At 44.7% G+C, this 25,502-nt stretch overlaps 2 protein-coding genes across 3 annotated transcripts in view; one reads left to right on the top strand and one right to left on the bottom strand.

The window, feature by feature from the left end:
• dus2 (dihydrouridine synthase 2) overlaps positions 1-17,695 on the bottom strand; it is a 115,476-nt gene extending 97,781 nt beyond the window's left edge. Inside the window, exons 1-3 of one of the 2 annotated variants that reach the window (XM_072547411.1) lie at positions 17,538-17,695; positions 17,330-17,442; positions 10,027-10,167 (exon numbers count right to left, since the gene is read on the bottom strand). In XM_072547411.1, the coding sequence (XP_072403512.1) occupies positions 10,027-10,155 (129 nt within the window). In that variant the 5' untranslated portion in view covers positions 10,156-10,167; positions 17,330-17,442; positions 17,538-17,695. The remainder of the gene's footprint in view (positions 1-10,026; positions 10,168-17,329; positions 17,443-17,537) is intronic. The other variant, XM_072547410.1, reaches the window with a different exon arrangement.
• Positions 17,652-19,638, top strand: ddx28 (DEAD (Asp-Glu-Ala-Asp) box polypeptide 28). The gene has a single exon (XM_072547409.1). The coding sequence runs from the start codon at positions 17,873-17,875 to the stop codon at positions 19,574-19,576; it is 1,704 nt and encodes a 567-aa protein (XP_072403510.1). The 5' UTR covers positions 17,652-17,872; the 3' UTR covers positions 19,577-19,638.
• The last annotated feature ends 5,864 nt before the right edge of the window (positions 19,639-25,502 follow it).

The following is a 25,502-nucleotide window of genomic DNA, read 5'->3' as shown; positions in this document are numbered from 1 at the left end:
TGGGACTAGATTGGGTTGGGATATCTGGTTGGCATGAACAAGTTGGACCGAAGGGTCTGTTTCCATGCTGTACATCTCTATGACTCTCAGGAATCCATCTGATGAACCACTCCCTCTACAGCAAGTATATCCTTCATTTGGCAAGGGAGCCAGAACTGCACACAGTACTCTTAGTGTGGTCTTACCAGTGTTCTATATAATTGAAGCAAGACCTAGCTGCTCCACTACCACAATCTTGCAATCAAGGCTAACATGTCCTCTGAATGCTTCCTACATTGCATGCAAGCTTTTAACTAGGTTAAGAACAAGAACATATGGGCTCCTTTGAACATCTCTCATGATTTATGAAATACTTTTGCACTTTTGTCTTCCCACCAAAGTGGAAAACTTCACATTTATCCATGCTGTCCTTCATCTGCCAACTCACTCAGTCCGTCTAACTCACCATGAAGCCTCTTTCTACACTCCTCACAACTCACATTCCCACCAAGTTTTCCATCAACCGCAGACTTGGAAGTTTGCAATTGGATGTGGGCACCAAACCAGTGATTTAGATTTTGAAAATATTTAGCCCCAGCACTGATCCTTGCAATGCCCCAGTGCTAACCTGAAAATGCTGAAAATGTGTTGCTGGAAAAGCACTGCTGCCTCACAGCGCCAGAGGCCTGGGTTCAATTCCCGCCTCAGGCAACTGACTGTGTGGAGTTTGCACGTTCTCCCCGTGTCTGCGTGGGTTTCCTCCGGGTGCTCCGGTTTCCTCCCACAGTCCAAAGATGTGCAGGTCAGGTGAATTGACCATCCTAAATTGCCCGTAGTGTAGGTAAGGGGTAGATGTTAGGGGTATGGGTGGGTTGCGCTTCGGCGGGGCGGTGTGGACTTGTTGGGCCGAAGGGCCTGTTTCCACACTGTAAGTAATCTAATCTAATCTAATCTAAAACAGGAGAATCGACATTTCGGGCATCAGCCCTTCTTCAGGAAACGTCGATTCTCCTGCTCCTTGGATGCTGCCTGACCTGCTGCGCTTTTCCAGCAACACATTTTCAGCTCTGATCTCCAGCATCTGCAGTCCTCACTTTCTCCCCTAACCTGAAAATGACCCATTTGTTCCTACTACCTGCTTTTTTGGCTGTTGATCAATCCTTAATCCATGTTAGTATATTCCCCAATCCTACATGCTTTGATTTTTTTCCAAAGTTCCTGTGCAAGACATCTTCAAAGTTCTGAAAATCCACATTGTTCTTCTACGCTGACAAGCCTGCCAACTCCCCGCTCATTCCCCACCCTGAATTCTTACTTTATAGGACGCAACTGTAATTGATCCCTGTTTAAATGAAGCTGCTCCTTCTAGCCATGCATCTGAAGTATACATCTACCAGCAACTGACCATACAACACCTGAATCCTGACCAAGTTACTAACCACCCTTATGTCCATTGGAGCCCATCAACTTTAAGAGGAGTAATCCTGTCACATGACTTCACTTTGACAACTCCAATACAAGGCACTGTAAAAGTCAAGTTCACTACAGTCATCACTGACTTATTGGGAAAAGTGACAAAGGTCAAGCATACCCTCAGTTCATTCCATTAGGCTTCATCCATTGTTATTTTTAAATTAGGGATATGTAAGTGCAGTTAAAATACTGATCAACGACAATTTAATTGAGATGGGGTACTGCCTACCCCTGTACTACTAATGCTGTTCAACTCTACTCAGGGATGAGAAAAGGCATAAAAAAAAGTTTGAGATTTTCTCCAGCTTGAGAATTTAGCAAATCTCTGCATGCTGAACATGACTGTCACAGTCTACTTTCTTTCTTTGCGCAATAACATCGCAAAGTTTCCCTCTTTATTACAAACCAGGCCAAACCAACCGAATGAGGTCAATTTGGAGCAGTTAAAAAATACACAAAAAAAAATCACCAATTACTGAAAACATCAAGGCTTATTAAAATCATATTTTAAGGTTGACACATCCTATGGAGCATCGAGACCGTGGTGCTGGAAAAGCACAGCAGGTCAGGCAGCACTGGAGGGGCAGGAGAATCGGCGTTTTGGGCATAAACCCTTCATCAGGAATGCCACAACTCTCAATCACATCAATGCATTGAACAATTAATTAATCAGACTACTGAATAAAGAGAATACCATGAAAACTTTGGATTGCGCAGCACAGCAGGAGGTGCTATAGAATACTTTGAGGAATTTAAATCTGGTACATATATTTCATATATCTCCTTTCAGTCAAGGCACCTCCAACTCTATAAGAAGCAATTTGAGATAATACAGGAAGGTAAGAAGGTCAAGCAGAAAACGTTTGGTCATGGGATTCACTCGTGAATTGAAACATTGTCATATTCCAAATGTTATTTCTCCAATATCTTTAAATGCTTCACGTACAGTCAGTCAGTTAACTGGCAGCGCTTTGGCTGAAAGCAGGTAAGAAATATTTGTGCCAGATTGAAATCCACAAAAATGTTCTGGAGTATCTGCTACTGTGCTGAAAAACCAACTAACTGTGAGACTTTTACGAAGTAAACAGTACAAATGGTTTGAAAGTACTTATAGTGCCTCTTGCAGATTGAAAATACAGCATACGTTATAATCTTACCTATGTTTCTCTACATTTCACTCATGTACGTTTGCATTAACCAGCATTACCTCAGATTACTACGGTCACTCCTTTAATCAAACCAGAAGTTCCAAGTCAGGTTAAAACACAAAGACAGACAGAAATTTTCCACATGACAATAAAATAGGTCAAAGCCTTGGAAGACGAATTACATCATCAATGTCTGCAAACTGCTACAAGTCTAATGACGATCAATTCTTATTAAAATTACGTCCATAATTTGATGCCACTACAGCTAGCATCACCCCTAATTAAAACAATTCGCAGGCGCATACTGTAACTTAAAGTAAGGTGACAGTGTTATGACAGACACAGAGGTATTGATGTCTGCAATTTTTACCGCTCCATTTTGGTTTCCTAGCTCTAACACTGGTTTTTAAGTAATCAGGCAGGAACAGGACACACAAATCAGCAGCCATCTCTGTTCTTTTAAGAGACTCTGTTCCCTTTCCCACATGCCTTCCCCTTCTCATGACCTATATGATGCCCCTATACAACACATATTTCATTATTTTTGTTCTGTCAATTTGGCTCAGTCAGAAAGTAAGAAAGAAAACATCTTTTCAGCAAGGCTGACTTCCAGACTCTTGTCAAAACTTTTTTTTTATTTCTGCAACCTTCATTCCAATTTGAAAAATTGCAGATTTCCCCTGGGTCCAGGTTTCAAAACTTCCACAATTTATTGCAGCCAAAATCTCCCAGAGACCCAGTGGTGCAATGCATCATTTCCAACACAAGGGCCAAGGACAACTTATGAAAAAGGGGGAAATGCATGTAGAGATTTGTAATGATTGAAATGGCAAGATGATTTACAATCGACCAACTGAAACATTCCCATTTCTAATTCCACAAATGGCTGCAAACAGTGAAAGGGGATCAAAACAGGGAAGGGGGGAAACACAGAGAGAGAGAGAGAGAGAGAGAGAGAGAGAGAGAGAGAGAGAGAGAGAGAGAGAGAGAGAGAGAGAGAGAGAGAGAGAGAGAGAGAGAGAGAGAAACGCAAAATGGAGGGAGTGATCGTTGTAGAAAATAATAGAAGTACATGGGGAGAGATACAGAGAGAAGGAAAGTGAGATAGGGTGAATGAACAACTTTGAAAAAATAAAGAATGCAAATGAGCAAGGAAGAGTGAAAAATTGCTTCAGAGAGCACTGAGCAAGTGCATGTTTAGTGCATCACTTCAAACGCGATTATAAAAGTTGGTGATGTACAACTGATCAATCAGCATCTGAAGGAAAATAATAGATCAGTGATTCAGATGTGACCTGTGTTACACAGGCAGCTGCAAACTCTCCAGTTGGAGAATTTAAAACATTACAAGTCTGTTGCAGCTTGGACATCTGTTTTAGGATTGAAATCTGCCCACATAAATAAGACAGGGCAGCACAGTGGCTCAATGGTTAGCACTACTGCCTCACAGCGCCAGGAATCCAGGTTCGATTCCCGCCTCAGGTGACTGTCTGTGTGGAGTTTGCACGTTCTCCCTGTGTGTGTGGTTGTCCTCTGGGTGCTCCGGTTTCCTCTCACAATCTAAAAAGGTGCACTTAGGTGAATTGGCCACGCCAAATTGCATTAGTCAAGGGTGAATGGGGAATGGGTTTGGGTGGGTTATTATTCGGAGGGTCAGTGTGGACATGTTAGGCTGAAGGACCTTTTTCCATACTGTAGGGAATCTAATCTAATTACAGCACCTTTGAAGCTCAGTAATTCTCTTCTCGTATAAAAGCTTTTGTATTTGGTGGCAGGATAGGAAGAATGTTATATGTATCTGTGAAATCCACCAACCAATCCTTCACAGACTCAGTTTCCCAGGGTTGACTGCAGCATTGCCACCTGAATATTGTTCTCTCTGGGCAGAGTATTTATTCAGAATCCTCAAACATCCAGTAAAAAACCCGTTCAACTAAACCAGCTCACTGACCACAGTTTTCGATTATAGTCTGCTTCGACAGAAATTATTAAACCAACAATTTCAAGGACGTCAGAAAAGGCCAAACAGCATCTGTAGAAAAAAAGATACACTTCTAGTTCTATTGTAGATTAAACAGCTGAATGTCACAACCTGCCTTTGCTGCTAACTGACCATTTTCAGTAGTTTCTCAGTGATCACCAAGTGATATTAGTTTGACAGCCTGCAGAACATGCTCATCCACTCCAGTTTATCATTTCACATGATGACAAGCTGACTGGTGGTGTATGACTTAAATGCTCATTGAAGATAGTAGTTCATAATTAGAGGAACAATTGTGTGCTTCCAATGTAGAAAACATGGTATGTGATTTTTTTTTTTTACAAATCTTACAATGCTAAGGTGTTCCATCCATACACCATAGGAGAAAGTTTAAAAAGGTGTTGCTGGAAAAGCACAGCAGGTCAGGCAGCATCCAAGGAGAAGGAGAATCGACGTTTCGGGCATAAGCCCTTCTTCATAGGAAGATGAGTAAGCCATTTAGTCCCTCGAACCTGTTCCATTATCCAATTGTATATGGAATGAGCTGCCAGGGGAAGTGGTAGAGTCTGGTACAATTAGAACATTTAAACCACATCCGGATGGGTATATGAATAGGAAGGGTTTAGAGGGATATGGGCCAAGTGCTGGTAAATGGGACGAGATTAGATTGGGATATCTGGTTGGCATGGACAAGTTGGACTGAAGGGTCTGTTTCCGTGCTGTACATCTCCATGACTCTATGAGATCGTGGCTGATCTGTGACCTAACTCCATAGGCCTGCCTTTGACCCATATCCCACGGTGGCACAGTGGTTAGCACTGCTGCCTCACAGCGCCAGAGACCCGGGTTCAATTCCTGCCTCAGGCGACTGTCTGTGTGGGGTTTGCACATTCTCCCTGTGTTTGCGTGGGTTTCCTCCAGGTGCTCCGGTTTCCTCCTATACTCCAAAAATGTGCAGATTATGTGAACTGGCCATGCTAAACTATCTGTAGTATTCGGTGTAGGGAAATGGGTCTGGGGTAGGTTGCTCTTCGGCAGGTCAGTGTGGACTTATTGGGCCGAAGAGCCTGCTTCCATACTATGGGTAATCTAACGGATATGTTTGTTCAACAAAAATCTACCAATCTCAGATTTAAAATTAACAAGTGACATAGCATCTACCAAGGAAGAGAGTTCCAAATGCCTATCACCCCATGTATAGAAGCACTTCCTAACATCTCTCCTGAACGGTCTAGCCCTAATTCTCAGACTGTGTGCACCCTAGTTACAGAATGCCCAATCACTGGAAACAATTTTTCTTTATCTATACTCGTCAATATAGCTTTATGTGTGAGAAATCATGTCTCACAAACTTGAATGAGTTTTTTGAAGAAGCAACAAAGAGGATTGATGAGGGCAGAGCAGTAGATGTGATCTACATGGATTTCAGTAAGGTTCCCCATGTGAGACTGGTTAGCAAGGTTATATCACATGGAATACAGGGAGAACTGGCCATTTTGATACAGAACCGGCTCAAAGGTAGAAGACAGAGGATGGTGGTGGAGAGTTGCCTGTCAGACTGGAGCCCTGTGACACAAGGATCGGTGCTGGGTCCATTACTTTTCATCATTTATATAGATGATTTGCTTATGAGCTTAAGAGGTATAGCCTGTAAGCTTGCAGATGACAACAAAATTGAGGTGTAGTGAACAGCAAAGAAGGCTACCCCAGTGTACAACAGGATCTTGATCTGATGGGCCAATGGGTTGAGAAGTGGCAGATGGAGTTTAATTTAGATAAATGTGACGTGCTGTATTTTGGAAAGGCAAATCAGAGCAGGACTTATACACTTAATGGTAAGGTCCTTTTTTTTTTTAAGATTAGATTACTTAATGTGGAAACAGGCCCTTTGGCCCAACAAGTCCACACCGTCCCACCGAAATGCAACCCACCCATACCTAACCTAACCCTTTACCCCTTACCTAACACTACAGGCAATTTAGCATGGCCAACTTACCTGACCTGCACATCTTTGGACTGTGGGAAGAAACCGGAGTACCCGGAGGAAACCCACACAGACACAGGGAGAACGTGCAAACTCCACACAATCAGTCGCTTGAGGCGGGAATTGAACCCGGGTCTCTAGCGCTGTGAGGTAGCAGTGCTAACCACTGTGCCGTCCTGGGGAGTGTTGCTGAACAAAGAGACTAATTTATATAGAGACTAATCCCTGACATATACATATCATTCTTGTAAACCTACACTGTACGCCCTCCAAGGCCAATTTGTCCTTCTGAAGGTGTGGTGCCCAGATCTGCTCATAGCAGTCTAAGTGTGACCTAACCAGGGTTTAATATAACTGGAGCATAATTTCTGCATACTTGTACTCCAGTCCTTTGGAGAGGTAACTGGGAGGGGAGTGCGGCTGGGAGAAAGTAGCTGAGAGTGCAATGGGTGGATGGAGGTGATAGGTCAGAGAGGAGGGTGGAGCGGATAGGTGGGAAGGATGATTGACAGGGGTAGGACAGGTCATGAGGATGGTGCTGAGCTGGAAGGTCGGACCTGGGGTAAGGTGGGGGAGGGGAAATGAGGAAACTGGTGAAGTCCACATTGATGCCCTGGGGTTGGAGGGTCCCCATGGTGGAAGATGAGGCGTTCTTCCTCCAGGCGTCGAGTGGTGAGGGAGTGGCAATGGAGGAGGCCCAGGACCTGCATGTCCTCGCAGAGTGAGAGGGGGAGTTGAAATTTTCAGCCACAAGGTGGTGGAGTTGATTGGTGCGGGTGTCCCGGAGATGTTCCCTGAGGCACTCTGGGGAGACTGGATGCCTTCTCGCAATGTAGAGGAGACCACATCAGGAGCAACGGATACAATAAATGACATTGGTGGATATGCAGGTGAAAACTTTGATGGATGTGGAAGGCTCCCTTAGGGCCTTGGATGGAGGTGAGGGGGGAGGTGTGGGCACAGGTTTTGTAATTCCTGCGGTGGCAGGGGAAGAGGCCAGGACAGGAGGGTGGTTTGTTAGGGAGGAATGGAAGTCGTGGAGGGAATCGTCTTTGCGGAAAGCAGATAGGGGTGGGGAGGGAAATATATCACTGGTGGTCAGGTCCATTGTAGGTGGCAGAAATGTTGACAGATAATGTGATTTATGTGGAGGTGGGTGGGGGGGGGGGGGGGGGGGGGGGGAAGAGGCGGTTCTGTCCTTGTTGCGGTTGGAGGGGTGGGGTCTGATAGCAGGTGTGTGGGACGTGGAGGAGATGCGTTGGAGGGCATCTTCAACCACGCAGGATGGAAAATTGCGGTCTCTAAAGAAGGAGGCCATCTGGTGTGTTCTGTGGTGGAACTGGTCCTCCTGGGTTCAGATACGGCAGAGGTGGAAGAATTGGGAATACGGGATGGCATTTTTGCAGGTAGGGTGAGAAGAGGTGTAATCCAGGTAGCTGTGGGAGTCGGTGGGTTTGTCAAAATGTCAGTGTTGCGTCGGTCCTGGTGGATGGAAATGGTGAAGGGGAGGGAGGTTGCTGAGATGGTCCAGGTGAATTTGAGTTTGAGGTGAAAAGTGTTGGTAAAGTTGATGAACTGTTCGACCTCCTCGTGGGAGCATGAGGTGGTACCAATGCAGTCATCAATGTAGCGAAGGAAGAGGTGGGGAGAAGTACCGGTGTAACTCCGGAAGATAGACAGTTCTACGGAGCCGACAAAGAGACAGGCATAGCTCCTCCAAGACTTTGTTTCCCCAGCCCGCAATACCTCATCTTCACCATGGACATCCAGCCTCTCTACACCTCCATCCACCATGACCAGGGCCTCCAAGCCCTCCGTTTCTTCCTCTCCCGACGTCCCCACCAGTACCCTTCCACTGATACTGTTATTCATTTGGCTGAATTGGTCCCCACCCTCAACAATTTCTCCTTCCAATCCTTCCACTTCCTCCAGACGAAAGGGGTAGCCATGGGTCCCAGCTATGCCTGTCTCTTTGTTGGCTACGTAGAACGGTCTATCTTCTGAAGCTACACCGGCACCACCCCCCACCTTGTCCTCCACTACATTGATAACTGTATCGGCTCCACCGCATGCTCCCACGAGGAAGTCAAACAGTTCAACTTTACCAACACACTCCACCACAAAGTTAAATTCACCTGGACCATCTCTGACACCTCCCTCCCCTTCCTAGACCTCTCCATCTCCATCCACCGGGACCGACTCAACACTGACATTTTTTACAAACCCACCGACTCCCACAGCTTACCTGGATTACACCTCCTCCCACCCCACCTCCTGCAAAAATGCCATCCCGTATTCCCAATTCCTCCACCTCTGCTGTATGTGCTCCCAGGAGGACCGGTTCCATCACAGAACACACCAGATGGCCTCCTTCTTTACAGACCGCAATCTCCAACGCATCGCATCCACGTCCTGCACCTCTGCCCTCGAACCTCACCCCTCCAACCGCAACAAGGACAGAAGTCCCCCAGTCCTCACCTTCCACCCCACCAACCTCCACATTCCACCACTGCCAAACAAACCCACCACCAGGGATAATATTTCCCTCCCACCCCCATCCGCTTTCTGCAAAGACTGTTCCCTCCGTGACTACATGGTCAGGTCCACGCCCCCCCCCCCACCCATCAACCCACCCCCACCCATCAACCCACCCTCCCTTCCTGGCACCCTCCCCTGCCACCAAAGGAATTGCAAAACCTGTGCCCACACCTCCTCCCTCACCTCCATCCAAGGCCCCAAAGGAGCCTTCCACATCCAAAGTTTCACCTGCACTTCCACAAGTCATTTATTGCATCCGTTGCTCCTGATGCAGTCTCCTCTACATTGGGGAGACTGGACGCCTTCTTGCAGAGTGCTTCAGGGAATATCTCCGGGACACCCGCACCAATCAACCACACCGCCCTGTGACTCAACATTTCAACTCCCCCTCCCATTCCGCCGAGGACATGCTGCTCCTGGGCCTCCTCCGCTGCCGCTCCCTCATTACCCAATGCCTAGAGGAAGAACGCCTTATCTTCTGCCTCGGGATCCTTCAACCCCAGGGCATCAATGTGGAGTTTACCAATTTCCTCATTTCCCCTCCCCTCACCTTACCTCAGTTCCAACCTTCCAGCTCAGCATCGTCCTCCTGATCTGTCCCACTAGTCAATCCTCCTTCCCATCTGCCCGCTCCACCGTCCTCTCTGACCTATCACCTTTACCCTCACCTCCATCCATCTGTTGCACTCTCAACTACCTTGCCCTCAGCCCCAACCTCCTCCCATTTATCTCCTCACCCCCCGAGACTCCCAGCTTCACGAAGAGCTCAGGCTCGAAACATCGATTTTCCTGCTCCTCGGATGCTGCGCTTTTCCAGGAACACACTCTCCACCCTGTATTTAACTTCATACCATATCCCCAGGTATACTGCCAATATTACCCATTTGGAGTATTTCAGGAATAATACACAAGCCTTTCCTTACCTCACAGTATACAATATCTGCTCCATAGTCTAGTGCAAGTAATCTCATCGGTAAGGTACCAACACGCACCATGGGGGCCAGGATCACCTTGTTTCTATAACAAAGTCTGGTAACAGTTTGGTTGATCATTTCTTCTGTGACCTGCAGGAGGGAATAAACCAAGTGTTTGACCGAATGTCATCTGTGATTCCACAAATTTGATGTGATCACCACCACCTTCCACATTTACACTTCAACTTTAATGGGGAAAGTGGCATTGTAGAGCCACAATTGAACGAAAATGGAAACAGAATTAAATGAAATGTTAGGACGGGCAACTGAAACCACACAGTTAAAGAGTGAGCTTAAAGCAGGTGATAGAATTTGGAGAAGGTTATTCCAGAACTTCAAATGGCTGATGGAACAAAGAGTAATTGTGGGCTGTAGGGGTTAGAGGCTACAGGCAGGTGGAACAGACTACAGATGGTGAAAGAAATAGGCAAAGTGAGCTCACAAACAGATTTTCGACACGATAGTGAGAAATTGACATCACTGCAGACCAGGAGCCATTCAGGTCAAGGGAAGACAAGTTAAATCAGTTTGTTTAATTTCTAGTAAAAGCAAGATAGCACTAGGTGCTGGAAATCTGAAACAAGAACAGTGGAGAAACTCAGCAAGTCTTGGAAGCACCTGTAGAGAGAGAGAGAAAAACAGAGTGAAATGTTTCGAGTCTGGTGTGACTCCTCTTCAGAAAAAGCCCACAATGCACTGGTGGCACACTGCCTGTGTACACTGGTGTGGATAGCACACTGGCTGGATAACAATAAATAGAGAGGAAGCATAAATGGGTCACGTTCTGGTTGGCAAGATGTAACAAGTGGTGTGCCAAAGGAATCAGTCTGGAACCTCAACTGTTTACAAAACTATACAAATATAACTTGGATGAAAGGTCCAAAGGCACGGTTGTTAAATTTGCAGATGACACAACTCATGAAAAGGATTTAAAGCGGCAATAAGAGGAAATGGATCAGTTCTGGGAGTGGTCAAGTATCAGGCAAATGGAATATGATGTAGGAAAATGTGATGGTGTTAATTTTGGCAGGAAGAATGTTTTTTAAATTATCTAAATGTTGAGAGTTTACAGATGCAGAGGGATCTTGGTGTCACAGTGCATGAATCACAAAAATAGTTATTACGCAGGTATAGCAAGCCACTAGAAAAGCTAATACAGAATGTTATAGTAATTTGCAAGGAGAACATAAGGAGGGTATGCTTCAGTTTTACACGACACTAATGATGCCACACCGTGGATAGTATTAGACTCCTTACTTAAGAATGTAAATGCATTGAAAGCAATTCAAAGAAGGTTCTAAAGTTATTGAATTTGATGTCGAGTTCCCAAGCAGAAATAAGAAGCAGTTCCTGTACTGAACCTCAGCAGGCCAGAGACAAAAACGTTGGCCAGGGAACACAGGGGTGTGTTGACGTTGCAGAACCGAGAAGTGTTAAAGCATATGGGCAAACATTTCAAAACCCAATAGGACAGCCATAATTGATAAGTTGTCACAGAATGAATATGAACCTAGATGCCAGATTCCACCAGGATTTCATTAGGTTACAATGTATAATTGTCACAGATGACACAGGCACCCATCTGTGACTGCACCTGGTTTCTCACACCATTCCCTGTCATTTCACACGGAGTATCCAGCAACCAAATTTCTATGTCTCATCAATCTAATACATCAAACTGTAATTTTTTTTCTTCCCAGGCTAGACTATTTCCAACAGGGAAATCACCCAGTGGGCCAAATGAAATAGTCGATATAGACACCACAATTAAAGTTTGCTTTAGTGTGCACAGAGCCTGCTGATGGTGCTGCTCATACAAACAGAGCCAAGTTGCACACAATATCATTATGTCCTACAGAAATGTTGTACTTATAACAGTATGGCGCTGGAATCAGATACAACGGCATATGTCCACAAGAAAAATTTCTCTCTCAAATATGACTACATTATTGTCCAACTGTATAAAATACTGACATTTAGTTTGAGAATACAATGGATTAACATGCTGCACAATAGATTAACATGCTCCACAGATGTATTACTAGAGAAACCCAGTTTCCCCACAAAGCATGTCACTAAACTGCATGGCAGCAAGATTACGGTTTCAACAATTTACAATCTCTCAATGAATTGAAATATAAACTCTGGACATGAATGCATAATGACATCACCATGTTTATCTCAACAAAGTTATTTAACCAACAAAATAAGTAGCAACTGTGTAAATCAGCAAACAAAATACAAACTACAAAATAACATATGGATAATTCAAAAAAATACAATGACACAACATGAAGCAAAGCAATTAAAAAAGTTAGTTGCCAAATAAACAGTCACAAGTCCCATTTGCCGGCATTGGACCTGTACCCTTCCTATTTATGTACCCATCCAGATGCCTTTTCCATGTTGTAATTGTACCAGCCTCCACCACTTGCTCTGGCAGCTCATTCCATACATGCACCATATCTCTTGTGAAAAGGTTGTCCCTTAGGTCCCTTTTAAATCTTTCCGCTCTCACCTTAAACTTATGCTCTCTGGTTCTGGACTTCCCCACCCTGGGGAAAGATCTTGGCTATTCATTCACTTTATCCATACCCCTTATGATTTTATAAACCTTGATATGGTCACCCCTCAGCCCCCGATGCTCCAGGGAAAACAGCCCTAGCCCATTTAGTCTCTCCCTTTCGCTCATATTCTCCAACCTTGGCAAATCTTTTCTAAAACCTTTCAACTTTTGAACATCCTATTGTAGGAATTGGACTAAAGGGATCGTAGGGTAATGGGAGAAAGTGGGAAGAGAATTGGATGATCAATCATGAGCATACTGAACGTTGGAGCAGACTCAAAGCACTGACAATCTACTCCTGCTCCTATTTTCCACGTTTCCATTAAATTTTTATGTACATAGAGATTGTTCAGTAACATTAAAAATTTACACTACTGACACTAACAGGTCCTTTGATCTGAGCTATGTACATGCTAAACAAAATGCCAATTGCTGAATCACACTCTACAAACAACTGGTTACATTATTCTGTGTCAATCTTCAGGTACTGCAGTCTTTCTTATGCAAAATCTAATGGCCTGAAATGCTAATAATGTCCTTCTATGCACCCGAACGTTTCCGGCTTTCTGTCTTTATTTTGGATTTCCAGCATTCGTAGAACTTTACAGCACTGCAAGAATTGTTCAGACGTTTGAATATATTAACTGATAAGTTTGAATATATAGCACTGATTTGTTCATGCCTCGTGTAATTGTGCAGAGATGACCAAAGCTTGCGTGACTACATGCTGAACTGAAGGACGATATTGAATTACGATGTGGAGGTGTCGCCGTTGGACTGGAGGGGACAAGGTTAAAAAGATCTCACGACATCAGGTTATGGCCCAGCAGGTTTATTGGAAGTACAAGCTTTCGGAGCCCGGCTTTTTCATCAGGTATCTAGTGGAGTAGGATTATATGACACAAAGGTTTTAGCAGAAGATCATAATGTCACACAACTGATGCAATATATTGAACAAACCCAGATTTGTGTTAAGTCTTTCATTTTTTAGAATGGGTTGCAGATTTTAATTCATCAATATGTAAATCCCAGAATTTCTTTCAAGTCATATTCCAAGATAATTTAAGGTTTTATAAAAGAAAATCCTGAGATGTCACTTTGTTTTTTTAAAATAAAAGCTTAAGTCATTTCAAGTCAAGATCTGAGAAGGAACTGTTTAAAGGTAAAGTGACCAGAGTCTTACCAGGTTGCTCTCTCAGTGAAAGAGGTGACGGGCGCTGGTTTAACCTGAGGGTCACCACGCTTCAGGTAAGGGAGAGGAATCTTTTCCTTCACTACAGCTTGTCACATCCCATGTCCTGCAAGGACTCCATCCCATTCCCCCAGTTCCTTGGCATCTGTTCAGATGATGCCCACCTTCCAAAACATAGCTGACATAGCTTCCTTCTTCCACGACTGTTTCCTCCACCCACTGGGGTTGACACAATGACCTCTGCCCTCACCCCTTCCCAGCACTCACCACAGCGTGATATGGTTCCCCTTATCTTCACTTTTCATCCCACCAGACTCTGCATTCAAAAGTCCATTCTCTGCCATTTTAGACAACTCCAGCAGAATGCCACCAACAAATACATTTCCCCCTCACTCCCCCATCTGCATTTCACAGGGATCATTCCTTCCAAGACACCCTAAGCCATTCCACAACCATCAACACCACCCTCTGCTCCACTCCTCCACCCTCACAGCACCTTCCCATGTAACACACAACCTCAGAAGGTGCAATACCTACCCCTTCACCCCCTCCCTGCTCACCATCCAAGGGCCTAAACAGTCTTTCCAGGTGTAGTAGTATTTCACCCGTACCTCCTCCAATCTTGTCTTGTGTTCTTGCTGCATCCAATGTGGCCTACCCTACATTGGGGAAACCAAAGTAGACTGGGTGACTGCTTTGTGGAAAACTTGCAGTCTGTGCCCAAGCAGGACCCAGACCTTCCCATGGCCAGCAATTTTAACACAGTGGCCTGCTCACATGCCCACATGCCTGTCCTGGGGATGCTGCAGTATTCCAGTGAAACACAGCGCAAACTGGAGGAACCACATCTCATCTTCAGATGAGGCACTTTAAAGCCTTCTGGAGTTTAATATTAGAGTTCAACGCTTTCAAATTGTGATCCATTTCTTCCCTTACCTTTAGCTTGTTATTATGTCCTCCTCCTCCTCTCTCCCCCCCACCCCAGGGGGACTGTTATTTCAAGTCTGGCAGGAGACACACTATTGATCTGCCATTCTCACATTACCATCATCTAATCTGAACTATTAACACCTTTTTTGCCGCCAGCACCTGTACACCCACTACCCCATCCCAAAATATAGCATAAATGTTGCCCCTCCACACATCAGCTCTAATGAAGTGTTATCTAGACTCAAAATGTTGCTTGCTCTCTCTCCATGGATGCTGCCTGATCCATTGCTGACCTCTAGCATTTGTTGTTTTCAATACAGAGTCCAGCACCTGCAGTTACTTACTCCTTCCTTTCATGGTAACTTCAACCAGTGTGGGAAAGGAATCCACGCTATTAGCATCCCTCTGCATTGCAAACCAGCCAACTGAGTTAACCAACCTTTGGATCCTTTTAGAGAGTTTAATTGTTGCTGTTGCACAAATTCTGTTACTTCAGCCGGATGAAACTTTAGTTGGCCCATATAGAGTCATAGAGATGTACAGCATGGAAATAGACCCTTCGGTCCAACCCGTCCATGCCGACCAGATATCCCAACCCAATCTAGTCCCACCTGCCAGCGCCCAGCCCATATCCCTCCAAACCCTTCCTATTCATATACCCACCCATATGCCTCTCAAATGTTACAATTGTACCAGCCTCCACCACATCCTCTGGCAGTTCATTCCATACATGTACCACCCTCTGCGTGAAAACGTTGCCCCTTAGGTCTCTTTATATCTTTCCCCTCTCACCCTAAACCTATGCCCTCTAGTTCTGGACTCCCCGACCCCAGGGAAAAGACTTTGTCTATTTATCCTATCCATGCCCCTCATAATTTTGTAAACGTCTATAAGGTCACCCCTCAGCCTCCGACGCTCCAGGGAAAACAGCCCCAGCCTGTTCAGCCTCTCCCTGTAGCAGATCCTCCAATCCTGACAACATCCTTATAAATCTTTTCTGAACCCTTTCAAGTTTCACAACATCTTTCCGATAGGAAGGAGACCAGAATTGCATGCAATATTCCAACAGTGGCCTAACCAATGTCCTGTACAGCCGCAACATGGCCTCCCAACTCCTGTACTCAATACTCTGACCAATAAAGAAAAGCATACCAAATGCCTTCTTCACTATCCTATCTACCTGCGACTCCACTTTCAAGGAGCTATGAACCTGCAATCCAAGGTCTCTTTGTTCAGCAACACTCCCTGGACCTTACCATAAGTGTAAAAGTCCTGCTAAGATTTGCTTTCCCAAAATGCAGCATCTCGCATTTATCTGAATTAAACTCCATCTGCCAGTTCTCAGCCCATTGGCCCATCTGGTCCAGATCCTGTTGTCATCTGAGGTAACGCTGTCCACTATCTTGGAATGTTGAGTGCAGTCCTTATCCCCATATTATAGGAAGGACAAGGAGACTTTGAAGATAGTAGCATTAGGAGAGGTTGGATAAACTTTAACTGTTTTCACTAGAACATCAGAGGCTGAGAGGCGATCTGATTGAAATATATAAAATTATGAGAGACATGGTTAAGGTGATTAGTCATAATTTTTTTGTTCCCCCAAAGGTGAAATATCAAATACTAGGGGGCATTGGTTTAAGGTGAGTGTGAAACAGTTTAAAAGGAGATGTGCAAGTTACTTTTTTGTTTACATAGAGGGTGTTAGGTGCCTGGAATATGCTGCCAGGGAGGAAGTAGAAGCAGATATGGTTGCAAAGTTTAAGAGGCATTTAGACAGATACATGAACTGGCAGGAAATAGAGGGATATGGACTATATGCAGGTAGGTGGAATTACTTTAGAATGGCATCATGGTCAGCACAGACATGGTGAGCTGAAGGGCCAGTTCCTGTACTGTTCTGTTCGATTTCTCAACAATCCAAAGTGATAAACACTGGCATTCCAATTATAAAAGGATAGAAAACTCTTACACAGCTTCAGTCCGACGTCCTCCATGTTAATACAAAAAATAAACAGATAAAATTTGGGAAATAAATCAGATCTCCAGCACTGTAATTTGCTTTTGTAAATGAAAATTAACAAGTGGAGAGCCAAGGATATGATCTTCTAGGAGAAAGTGAGGACTGCAGATCAGAGCTGAAAATGTGTTGCTGGAAAAGCACAGCAGGTCAGGCAGCATCCAAGGAGCAGGAGAATCGACGTTTTGGGCATGAGCCCTTCTTCAGGAATCCTGAAGAAGGGCTGATGCCCGAAACGTCGATTCTCCTGCTCCTTGGATGCTGCCTGACCTGCTGCGCTTTTCCAGCAACACATTTTCAGCCAAGGATATGGGCAAGGAAACAAAAATGGGCAAGGGTGGTGGTAGATGGAGGAACAGAATGATTAAATGTCATGGAGTGTAGGCAAGAAAACAAAATATAGGTCACTAACGGATCTGTTTTCCAAAATAATCACAGCAATTTTTTTTCGGTTGACCGAAAATCAATGATGATAATTCAAGATGGGCTACAGTCAACTACAATGACTGGCTTTTTAAAAAAAAAGTCCGATATTCATTCTGCTTACTTAATAGAAAATAAAGACTGGATGATCTCCACAAAACTTCAACAAAGTCCATTTACGGGGGACCCAGGCGACTCAAGACCCAGGAGTCTCCGTTCAGGAGGCGGTGGAGTTCCCTGTGTAGATCCAGACACGTTATCATATAGATATCACCTTCACGCCGAGAGTCTAGGCAGTATAATATATACCTGTATTTAAAATTAGCCCTTACCTTGGATACAATTTGATGCCAAACGCAGAGAGCTGCCCTAGGAAAGGGTGTAACTGCCGCATACCAGAAACACGTGGGGGGTATTGGTAGCGATCATTTCCGGAACGTCATTTCTAGGCGCCGTTTCGTTACATTTTCGAATTTTGAGGAGCCGAGTGTTCCAGGGCCGTCACGCGGGGAGGGGATCCCCGTTCCATTTTCGAATTTTGAGGAGCCGAGTGTTCCAGGGCCGTCACGCGGGGAGGGGATCCCCGTTCCATTTTCGAATTTTGAGGAGCCGAGTGTTCCAGGGCCGTCGCGCGGGGAGGGGATTCTCCCATTCCCACCCCGGGACCATGTTGACGTTGGGCTGGAGATTCCTTCTCCAGCCGCAGGGCCCCGGAACTCCGGCCACTCAATGCGGGACGCTGCTCCGCAAGTGTCTGGCCTCTGGCTTCTCGGACGGTGCCGCTCCGGGCGGCGGGCTGCCTGTCATCCGCATCCCCCAGAAGACGCGGCTGCGGGTGGAGCGGAGGCTGAAGCGAGTGGCGGGGAGCAAGGTGCCGGCGCTGAGGCTGGCCAGACCGGGGCGGCTACTCATCATGGGCAAGCGGCCTGGGCTGAACCAGCACGCCGGGTACACGTTCGGCAAGTTCGACACAGTGCCCCTGGTCTCCAAGGGCTGGAAGCACAGGAAGGCGGCAGGAGATTATTTTGTTATTAACAACACTCGGAGCCAGCCACCCTCTTGTCCGGGAGAGGAGCAGTGGGAGAAGCCGCGAAGTTTCAGCTCGCTCGGGCTATGCAAGGAGCTGCAGGACGCCCTGGACGGGATGGGTATTTCCCAGCCTAACCGACTGCAAGTCCGGACCATTACCGCTCTGTTGAGGGGGAGCAATGTGCTGTGTGCGGCCGAGACCGGCAGCGGCAAGACCTTGAGCTATCTCCTGCCCATCCTGCAGAGCCTGACCCGAGAGAGGGCGGTAGGGGAAGCCCGCGAGAGTGACGGGCTGCGCGGCCTAGTGGTGGTTCCCTCTCGGGAGCTGGCCGAGCAGCTCCAGCGAGTGGCCCGAACGCTGGCCGCTGACTTGAAGTTGAACGTGCGGGCGGTGTGCGGGGGCCGGGGTATGGGCAAGTTGAAGCGGAGTCTGTCCCGAGGGCCCATCGACCTGCTGGTGTCCACGCCCGGGGCGTTCTGGAAAGCACTAAGGAGAGACTTGGTCAGCCTGGGCGGCCTGAGCTACCTGGTGCTGGATGAAGCGGACACTCTGTTCGATGAAAGTTTCGTGGACCTGCTGGAGGGTATCCTCCGGCACTGCCGAATTGCGAGCCATCCCCGGGAGAGTGATGGGCCGGGGAGGAAAGCCCAGCTGGTGGTGACAGGAGCCACTTTCCCAGGCGGAGTGGGGGAACTGCTCGGCAAGGTCACTGACCTGGGCAGCATCATCACCATAAAGAGCAAGGAGCTGCACCGCATCATGCCCCACGTCAAACAGAAATTCCTGAAGGTCAAGCGGACGGATAAAGCCAGTGACTTGCTGCAAATGCTAAAGGAGTTGGTGGACCAGAAAGCTGGAGTTCTGGTGTTTTGCAACAGTGCCTCAACAGTTAATTGGCTTGGCTATGTCCTAGACGATCATGGGATCAAACACTCCCGTCTCCAAGGCAGCATGCAAGCCGCGAAACGCAGTGGCATCTTCAACACCTTCCAGCAGGGGCTGATAGATGTACTTCTCTGCACTGACATTGCATCTCGTGGATTGGACACTCAGAGGGTGGGTGTTGTAATTAATTACGACTTCCCCCTGACTCTGTGTGACTACATACACCGCGCTGGGCGAGTGGGCCGGGTTGGCAGCAAGGTTGTGGGCACCGTCGTTAGTTTTGTGACACAACCCTGGGAGGTTGAACTGGTCCAAAAAATTGAGACTGCCGCTCGGCAGAAGCTGGTGCTGCCTGGTCTGGAGTCTGAAATCAAGCAGCCTGCAAAGAAAAGCATAGCAGAACAATTGAACCAAAACAGAAATGAACTCTCTCCAGAACCTTTTGTAGAATCGTGACTGTGGCAGCTTGATTTTGCCGTTAAATATTATTTAAGTAAAATGTTTGATTTGCTGCTGAATGTTAACTTTGATTTTTACAAAAGATAGAATTACCGATGCCTGGCTGCTGCCTGCCTTCCCTGACTATCCTCTATATGACATTCTACTTTCCACCCACACAGTTCTCGAGTGAGGGAGATCACAGTGGCAGGATCCATGGAGAGAGAGCGCCAGCTGATGATTCGAGTCTAGATGACTCTTCATCAGAACTGAGGTGAAATGTAGAGGGACAGCATTTATGCTATAGCTCGTGGGGATGGAGTGGAGTGTTGGGGGAGGGAGACTGGCAATAGCACACATTAAGTGATCAGTGTGTGAGAATGGCAGAACAAAGATGTGTCTAACTGCCAGACTGGAAAGGAAAAAAAGCAGAGGAAGAAAATAAACTGAGTAGTGGTATATCAGCGGCGGCCGAAGCCTCCCAATTATTCTCCACCTCTCATGTCTCTTCACAGTGCCAGACTAGAGTCAAGCTCAACAGGGTTTTCTTTCCCCGCTAATTCTGCCAAGCCTTTGGCTATGGTTTCCCTAGATAGAAGGTAAGGACAGTGGGAATCTTGTTCATCCATTCAAGTGTCACTAGTTAGATGACGAGGCATTTGGCTATATTGAACACTCGCCATCTATTGCGTGGGTCGTGTCTGTTTTGAGTTTTGTTAATATCGCTCGTCAACGCAAGAGAAAATCCCGATCTAGCTTCACCACAGCCAGGTGTTAAAGGGGACGGTTCATGTCATTGTTTAGATTACACAAAGTGAGGATTGAGCAAGGGTTGTAAAACAAACAGATTAGTTACTACTTGCTATCATCATCTGTTTTGTTTAGTGAAAATTTTATTTATCACCTGATTACCCTCCACCTTAACTGTGCTTTAAAATACAATTACTAAAATTAAACTAAAATATTAAAATTATTAAAACAGTTTCATAAAATTGTATCTAAAATAAAATTTAAAACTAAAATTAGAGACCCTATAAGAAGTCCATAAAAATGCAAAGTAACTCCAACGTTAGAGAAGTTGTAAGACTAATTATCTCTCTGGCAAATGTCTTATAATGTTTAATTCCCAATGACTTCATTATTCTTCTCATATCATTTGCCCTTGCTCCTATCATAAAGCCATAAAAGGATACAATGGCACCTCTAGTTAGGTCCAAAATCTCCTCCTTTAAGTGTTGATACTTCTGTACCTTCTCTTCCCATGCTACTTCCAACGAGTCATTTTCATTCTCGAACCATATAGCGCCGTATACTAATACTGCTCGATTATCATTATGCAAGATTTGATCAGGAATCCATAGCTTCCCTTCCATATCTTTTAAATGGATTTCAATAAAGATTGTCCAACTGTTTTTCTTTGTAAATTGAGTTAGTGCTCCTAAAATTTTGTTGTGTCTCTTAATCCTGATGTTCTTCATCATGGGACACCATCCTGAAATACGAGGAACCATTTCTATGGCTACATTGCATCACCTACAGTTCTTATTACTTAAAGGCCTTCCATAGAGTAGAGTTGCCCTTGTGGGATATAAATTGGTTCTTAGTCAAATAGTATTGATCACCTTCGATGTCTTTGTATATAATAGTGATCTAGTCCAATTATTAGGCTATCGATTTTTAACTAGTGGATGCCAACCCCTTGACTAGGCAATGCCATTCACTTCTGTATCTCTAATTCCCTCCATTTATCATCATTTCTCTTTATGGTCTCTTCAATCTCTTCACAATTATCTACATGCTGTGTAGTCCTGGATCCATCTGACTGGGTGCTAATTTGAGGATTCCAGGTGTCAATAAGAATCTTCAGCTTACTCAGTTCTGTAATTCTTTCAGATATTTCGGATTCATTCAATTGGAATGAGGCCTGTAGTATCTCATCAGAGGATCTCGCAAACGCCTCATACTTAGGTATTACTGCGATTGGAATTAAAATTGCTAACTTGTTTATCCGAGTCCACCCTCTTTATAACGGGCATATAAAATGTCATCCGTAATAGGCTGTAGCAGATGTAAACTCTCTTTAATGAAGCCCCTAATTATCGTATCTAATCTGTTAAAGTAATTTTGTGAAGCTTCTAAAAGTGTTAAATAGTAGTGTAATTCGGGGATAAAATATTTTAAACAGCTCTACTTTCCAGGCTGGTTTCAATAAAGATTTTTTAGATCACTTTAGACCATTGGGGAGGGGGGAGAGAACATGGTGACAGAGAATGCAACAAGTAAAGCTGAGAAAGGGAAGAAATGGGGGTCCATTTACAATCTGAAGGTTGTAAAGTGCCTAGTCTAAGGTGCTGAGTACTTAATGTGCACCAGCGCTCTTTACAACCCACCATTGCATAGGTACTGCTGCCCTCCAGACTTCACATCAGCTCTGATGACGAGTCATCCAGACTCGAAACATTAGCTTTCCCTATCTTCATGGATGCTGCCTGACCTGCTGTGATTTCCAGCAATTTATTTTTTGTTTTCGGTACAGATTCTACCATCTGTAGTAATTTGTTCCCTTGTGAAGGGCTCCATATAAGGGAATCCTCCCTCTTTCCCATTGGGAACCTGGGCTGGAGAGTGTTGCATGCAGCTGCAATAAGTATTTAAGTAGGTTCACTTGGATACCTTCTAAATATTATTGCGGTGGCCTGGATTTTCATGTTCTCATGCTTTTATTTGCAGCTAATTCAAGGGGCTGTTTTTTAACTTTATTGGTTGGACCTCTACCCCATGCTCCCAATCTGTGGGCACCCTATGCAGGGTTTTGTTTTGGAGGGGCCACTGGCAGCTCAAAATGCCTGCTCCTAGACCTCTCATAGGTGGATATCAACAGGTCTGGGCAGCTAGCTGTGGAGGAGTCATAGTGTGGGTGTCTCCTCTCTGCCATGGCTGTATTGTGCTTGGAGAGGGATCATGAGAAGTCCACCAGTATAGTAGAGGCCTTCTGAGAGAGGTGGAACCACAAAGGCGTTGTCACCCTGACCTGAATTTAAGTGCCTTGAGAGGGCTGTCTAATTGACTTTTTGTAATTCTCTTAAGATTAGATTAGATTTCCTACAGTATGGAAACAGGTCATTCACCCCAACAAATCCACACCCACCCTCCGAAGAGTAACCTGCCTAGACTCATTCACCTACGTTTACCCCTGACTAATGCTCCTAACACTATGGGCAATTTAGCATGACTAGTTCACCTGGCCTGCACATCTTTGAATTGTGGGAGGAAACCAGAGCACCAGTGGGAAACCCACGCAGACACTGGGAGAGTGTACAAACTCCACACCGTCAGTTGCCCGAGGCATAAGAGTAGAGCGATGGATGGTACTGTGCGTTAGAACAGGGTGTCCTGTTATCCAAGGTGTGGCTGAGCAATCGCCTCTTGGGCTGACTTCAAACATGACTAGCACAAAATCTGTAATGCTGAATTCCTGAGGGGTGCTGAATGGAGAAGTCAAACCGAAGCCCTGATTGCCTGCTGTTATTTCAAAGATAATCACAGGAGTCCTCCCCAATTCCTTACCAATATTAATCCCTCTGCCACCTTCACTAATGAGCACTTGCTTGTGTTTATCACCTAGCTGCTTCTAAGAGCTTGCTGTTTACCAAAGGTCTATAAAGCACTTCTGAATTTCACAGAGATGTACAGCACAGAAGTAGACCCTTCAGTCCAACTGAACCATGCTGTTCAGATATCTTAAATTAATCTAGTCCCATTTGCCAACATTTGGCCCATATCCCTCTGAACGCTTCTTATTTATGTACCCATTCAGATTGCTTTTAAATGTTGTAATTGTACCAGCCTCCACCACTTCTTCTGGCAGCTCATTCCATCACACATCACCCTCTGTGTGAAAAGGTTGTCCCTTAGGTCTCTTTTTAAATTATTTTCCACTCTCACCTTAAACTTATGCCCTCTAATTTTGGAATCTTCTACCCTGGGAAAAAGACCTTGTCTGATAACCCTCCTGTGATTTTATAACTGTCTATAAGGTCACCCCTGAGCCTCTGACACTCCAGGAGGATAAAAGTCCTGTCTATTCAGCCTTACCCCTATAGCTCAAACTCTCTAACCCTGGCCAGATCCTTGTAAATCATTTCTGCACCGTTTCAAGTTTAACAATATCTTTTCTATAGCAGAGAGACTAGAACTGAAGGCAGTATTCCAAAAGTGGCCTAACCAATGACCTGTACAGTCACAAAATGACATCCCAGCTCTTGCACTTTATTGGTTAGAACAATGAGTATATGAAACACCTGCTTCAGTACCCTGTTACCAGTGACACCCCTTCAAGGAACAAGTTCTCTTTGGCAACACTCCTCAGGACTCTACCATTAAGTGTCTAAGTCCTGCCCTGATTTCCCTTCCCAAACTACAATACATCGTGTTGAGCTTAATAAAACTCCATCTGCCCCTGTTTGGCTGTAAAAGGTGATGCAAGAGCAGGTCAGAGTTCATCCTTGATTAGTTGTATCAGTTTGTAAAATTGATGTAAGGAACTGAATAGGTCTAGTAGAATTGGAATTAAATATGGCAGATAAATTCTAATATGATAATTTTGAGTATTGTAATTCAGAAAAATCTCTTGCTGTATCCTTTTTAGGTCCAAATTGGATGACCTCTGATTTGCCTACATTGGAATCCTGTTTTGCACATGTCTCAGCTTATGATGTTGCCTGTCTTTATGCCATCAGCAAGTTGGGATATGTCACTTTCTATGCCATCATTAAGTTAGTGATAAGTAGTGGAGCACCTTCAGTAATTTCCTGCCGATTTGGGGACCTGCTCATTATTCCTATTGTGTTCTGCTCAGCCAGATTCCTTGCCAGTGCAATAATTTGGCTATTATTCTTAAACTTCAACTTTAGCTAGCTCACTCAGTGAGGGACCTCATTAAAGTCTCTCTCCAAATCCGTATAAATACCATCCATAGACATTCCCTTTTTTGCTTCATGCTCTTCAAAATAAAAGTGCAGTTTCAAGTACTTTCAAATGTGTTCAGGGTTTCTGCCTCTATAATCATTTCAGGCAGTGAGTTCCAGGCTCTCTTGTGTTATCCTGCACTCTTTTTAACTCTGAGTAGTCCGTTCTTGCACCAAAAGCAGATATGTAAACATGTTTTAATTCATAACCACAATTACAAATTCTTGTCTAATTGTATTTTAAGTCAGCAGTCACACAATACCAAATCATAGTCTAACAGGTTTATTTAGAATCACAGACTTTTGGAGTGCTGCTCCTGAGAGCTTGTGATTTCAAATAAACCTGTTAGACTATAACCTGGTGTCGTGTGACGCTAACTTCATCCATTCCAGTCCAACACTAACACCTCCATGTCAATTGTATTTTAATCATCACAATTAGCCAAAATCATTTTAAAAGAATCAACATGTCTGCTTTTGAAAAGTTAATAGGATCTTGAGTGTTTGTGAATTCATATGAAGAAAACTGATAAATATTTGAGGACTTGACTTCATAAATAATGCAAAATTATTCTTAATCATGGCATCAAGATGTAAGGCACAATGAGAGGATGGTGGACAGCTAAGATTTAATTACATTCTTAAATAATTCCAGAAATAACTAAATGAACATCTGGCTCATCTGAAAAGTTGAAGTGTGACTAGAAAAGAAAAGTTGTTATTCCAATTCTGAATTTCAACAAACAAAGACTTAATTTTTGGAACATTTGCTTGAGATAACTAGTACTTTAAAAGACATTTTAAAGTACTAGTTATCTCAAGTAAATGTCCCAAAAATTAAGTCTTTTTAGGCCAAATGTATTAGGACGATCTGTTTTCCTCCTATCAATTTTCTATGAATTCTGAACCATTTTTGTGATAATTTGCAGGAATAGCAATGCCGATGTTCATTAATTTCTCATGTTTCTCTCCTTCCC

This window comes from Chiloscyllium punctatum, chromosome 26 (assembly GCF_047496795.1).
Source record: "Chiloscyllium punctatum isolate Juve2018m chromosome 26, sChiPun1.3, whole genome shotgun sequence".
NCBI classification, from domain to species: Eukaryota; Metazoa; Chordata; class Chondrichthyes; order Orectolobiformes; family Hemiscylliidae; genus Chiloscyllium; species Chiloscyllium punctatum.
Note: the sequence above shows the minus strand (reverse complement) of the source record. Positions and strands in the feature narration are given on the sequence as shown.

Coding starts and splice junctions, on each gene's coding strand:
- ddx28 (XM_072547409.1), top strand. CDS start 17,873: ATGTTGACGTTGGGCTGGAGATTCCTTCTCCAGCCGCAGGGCCCCGGA.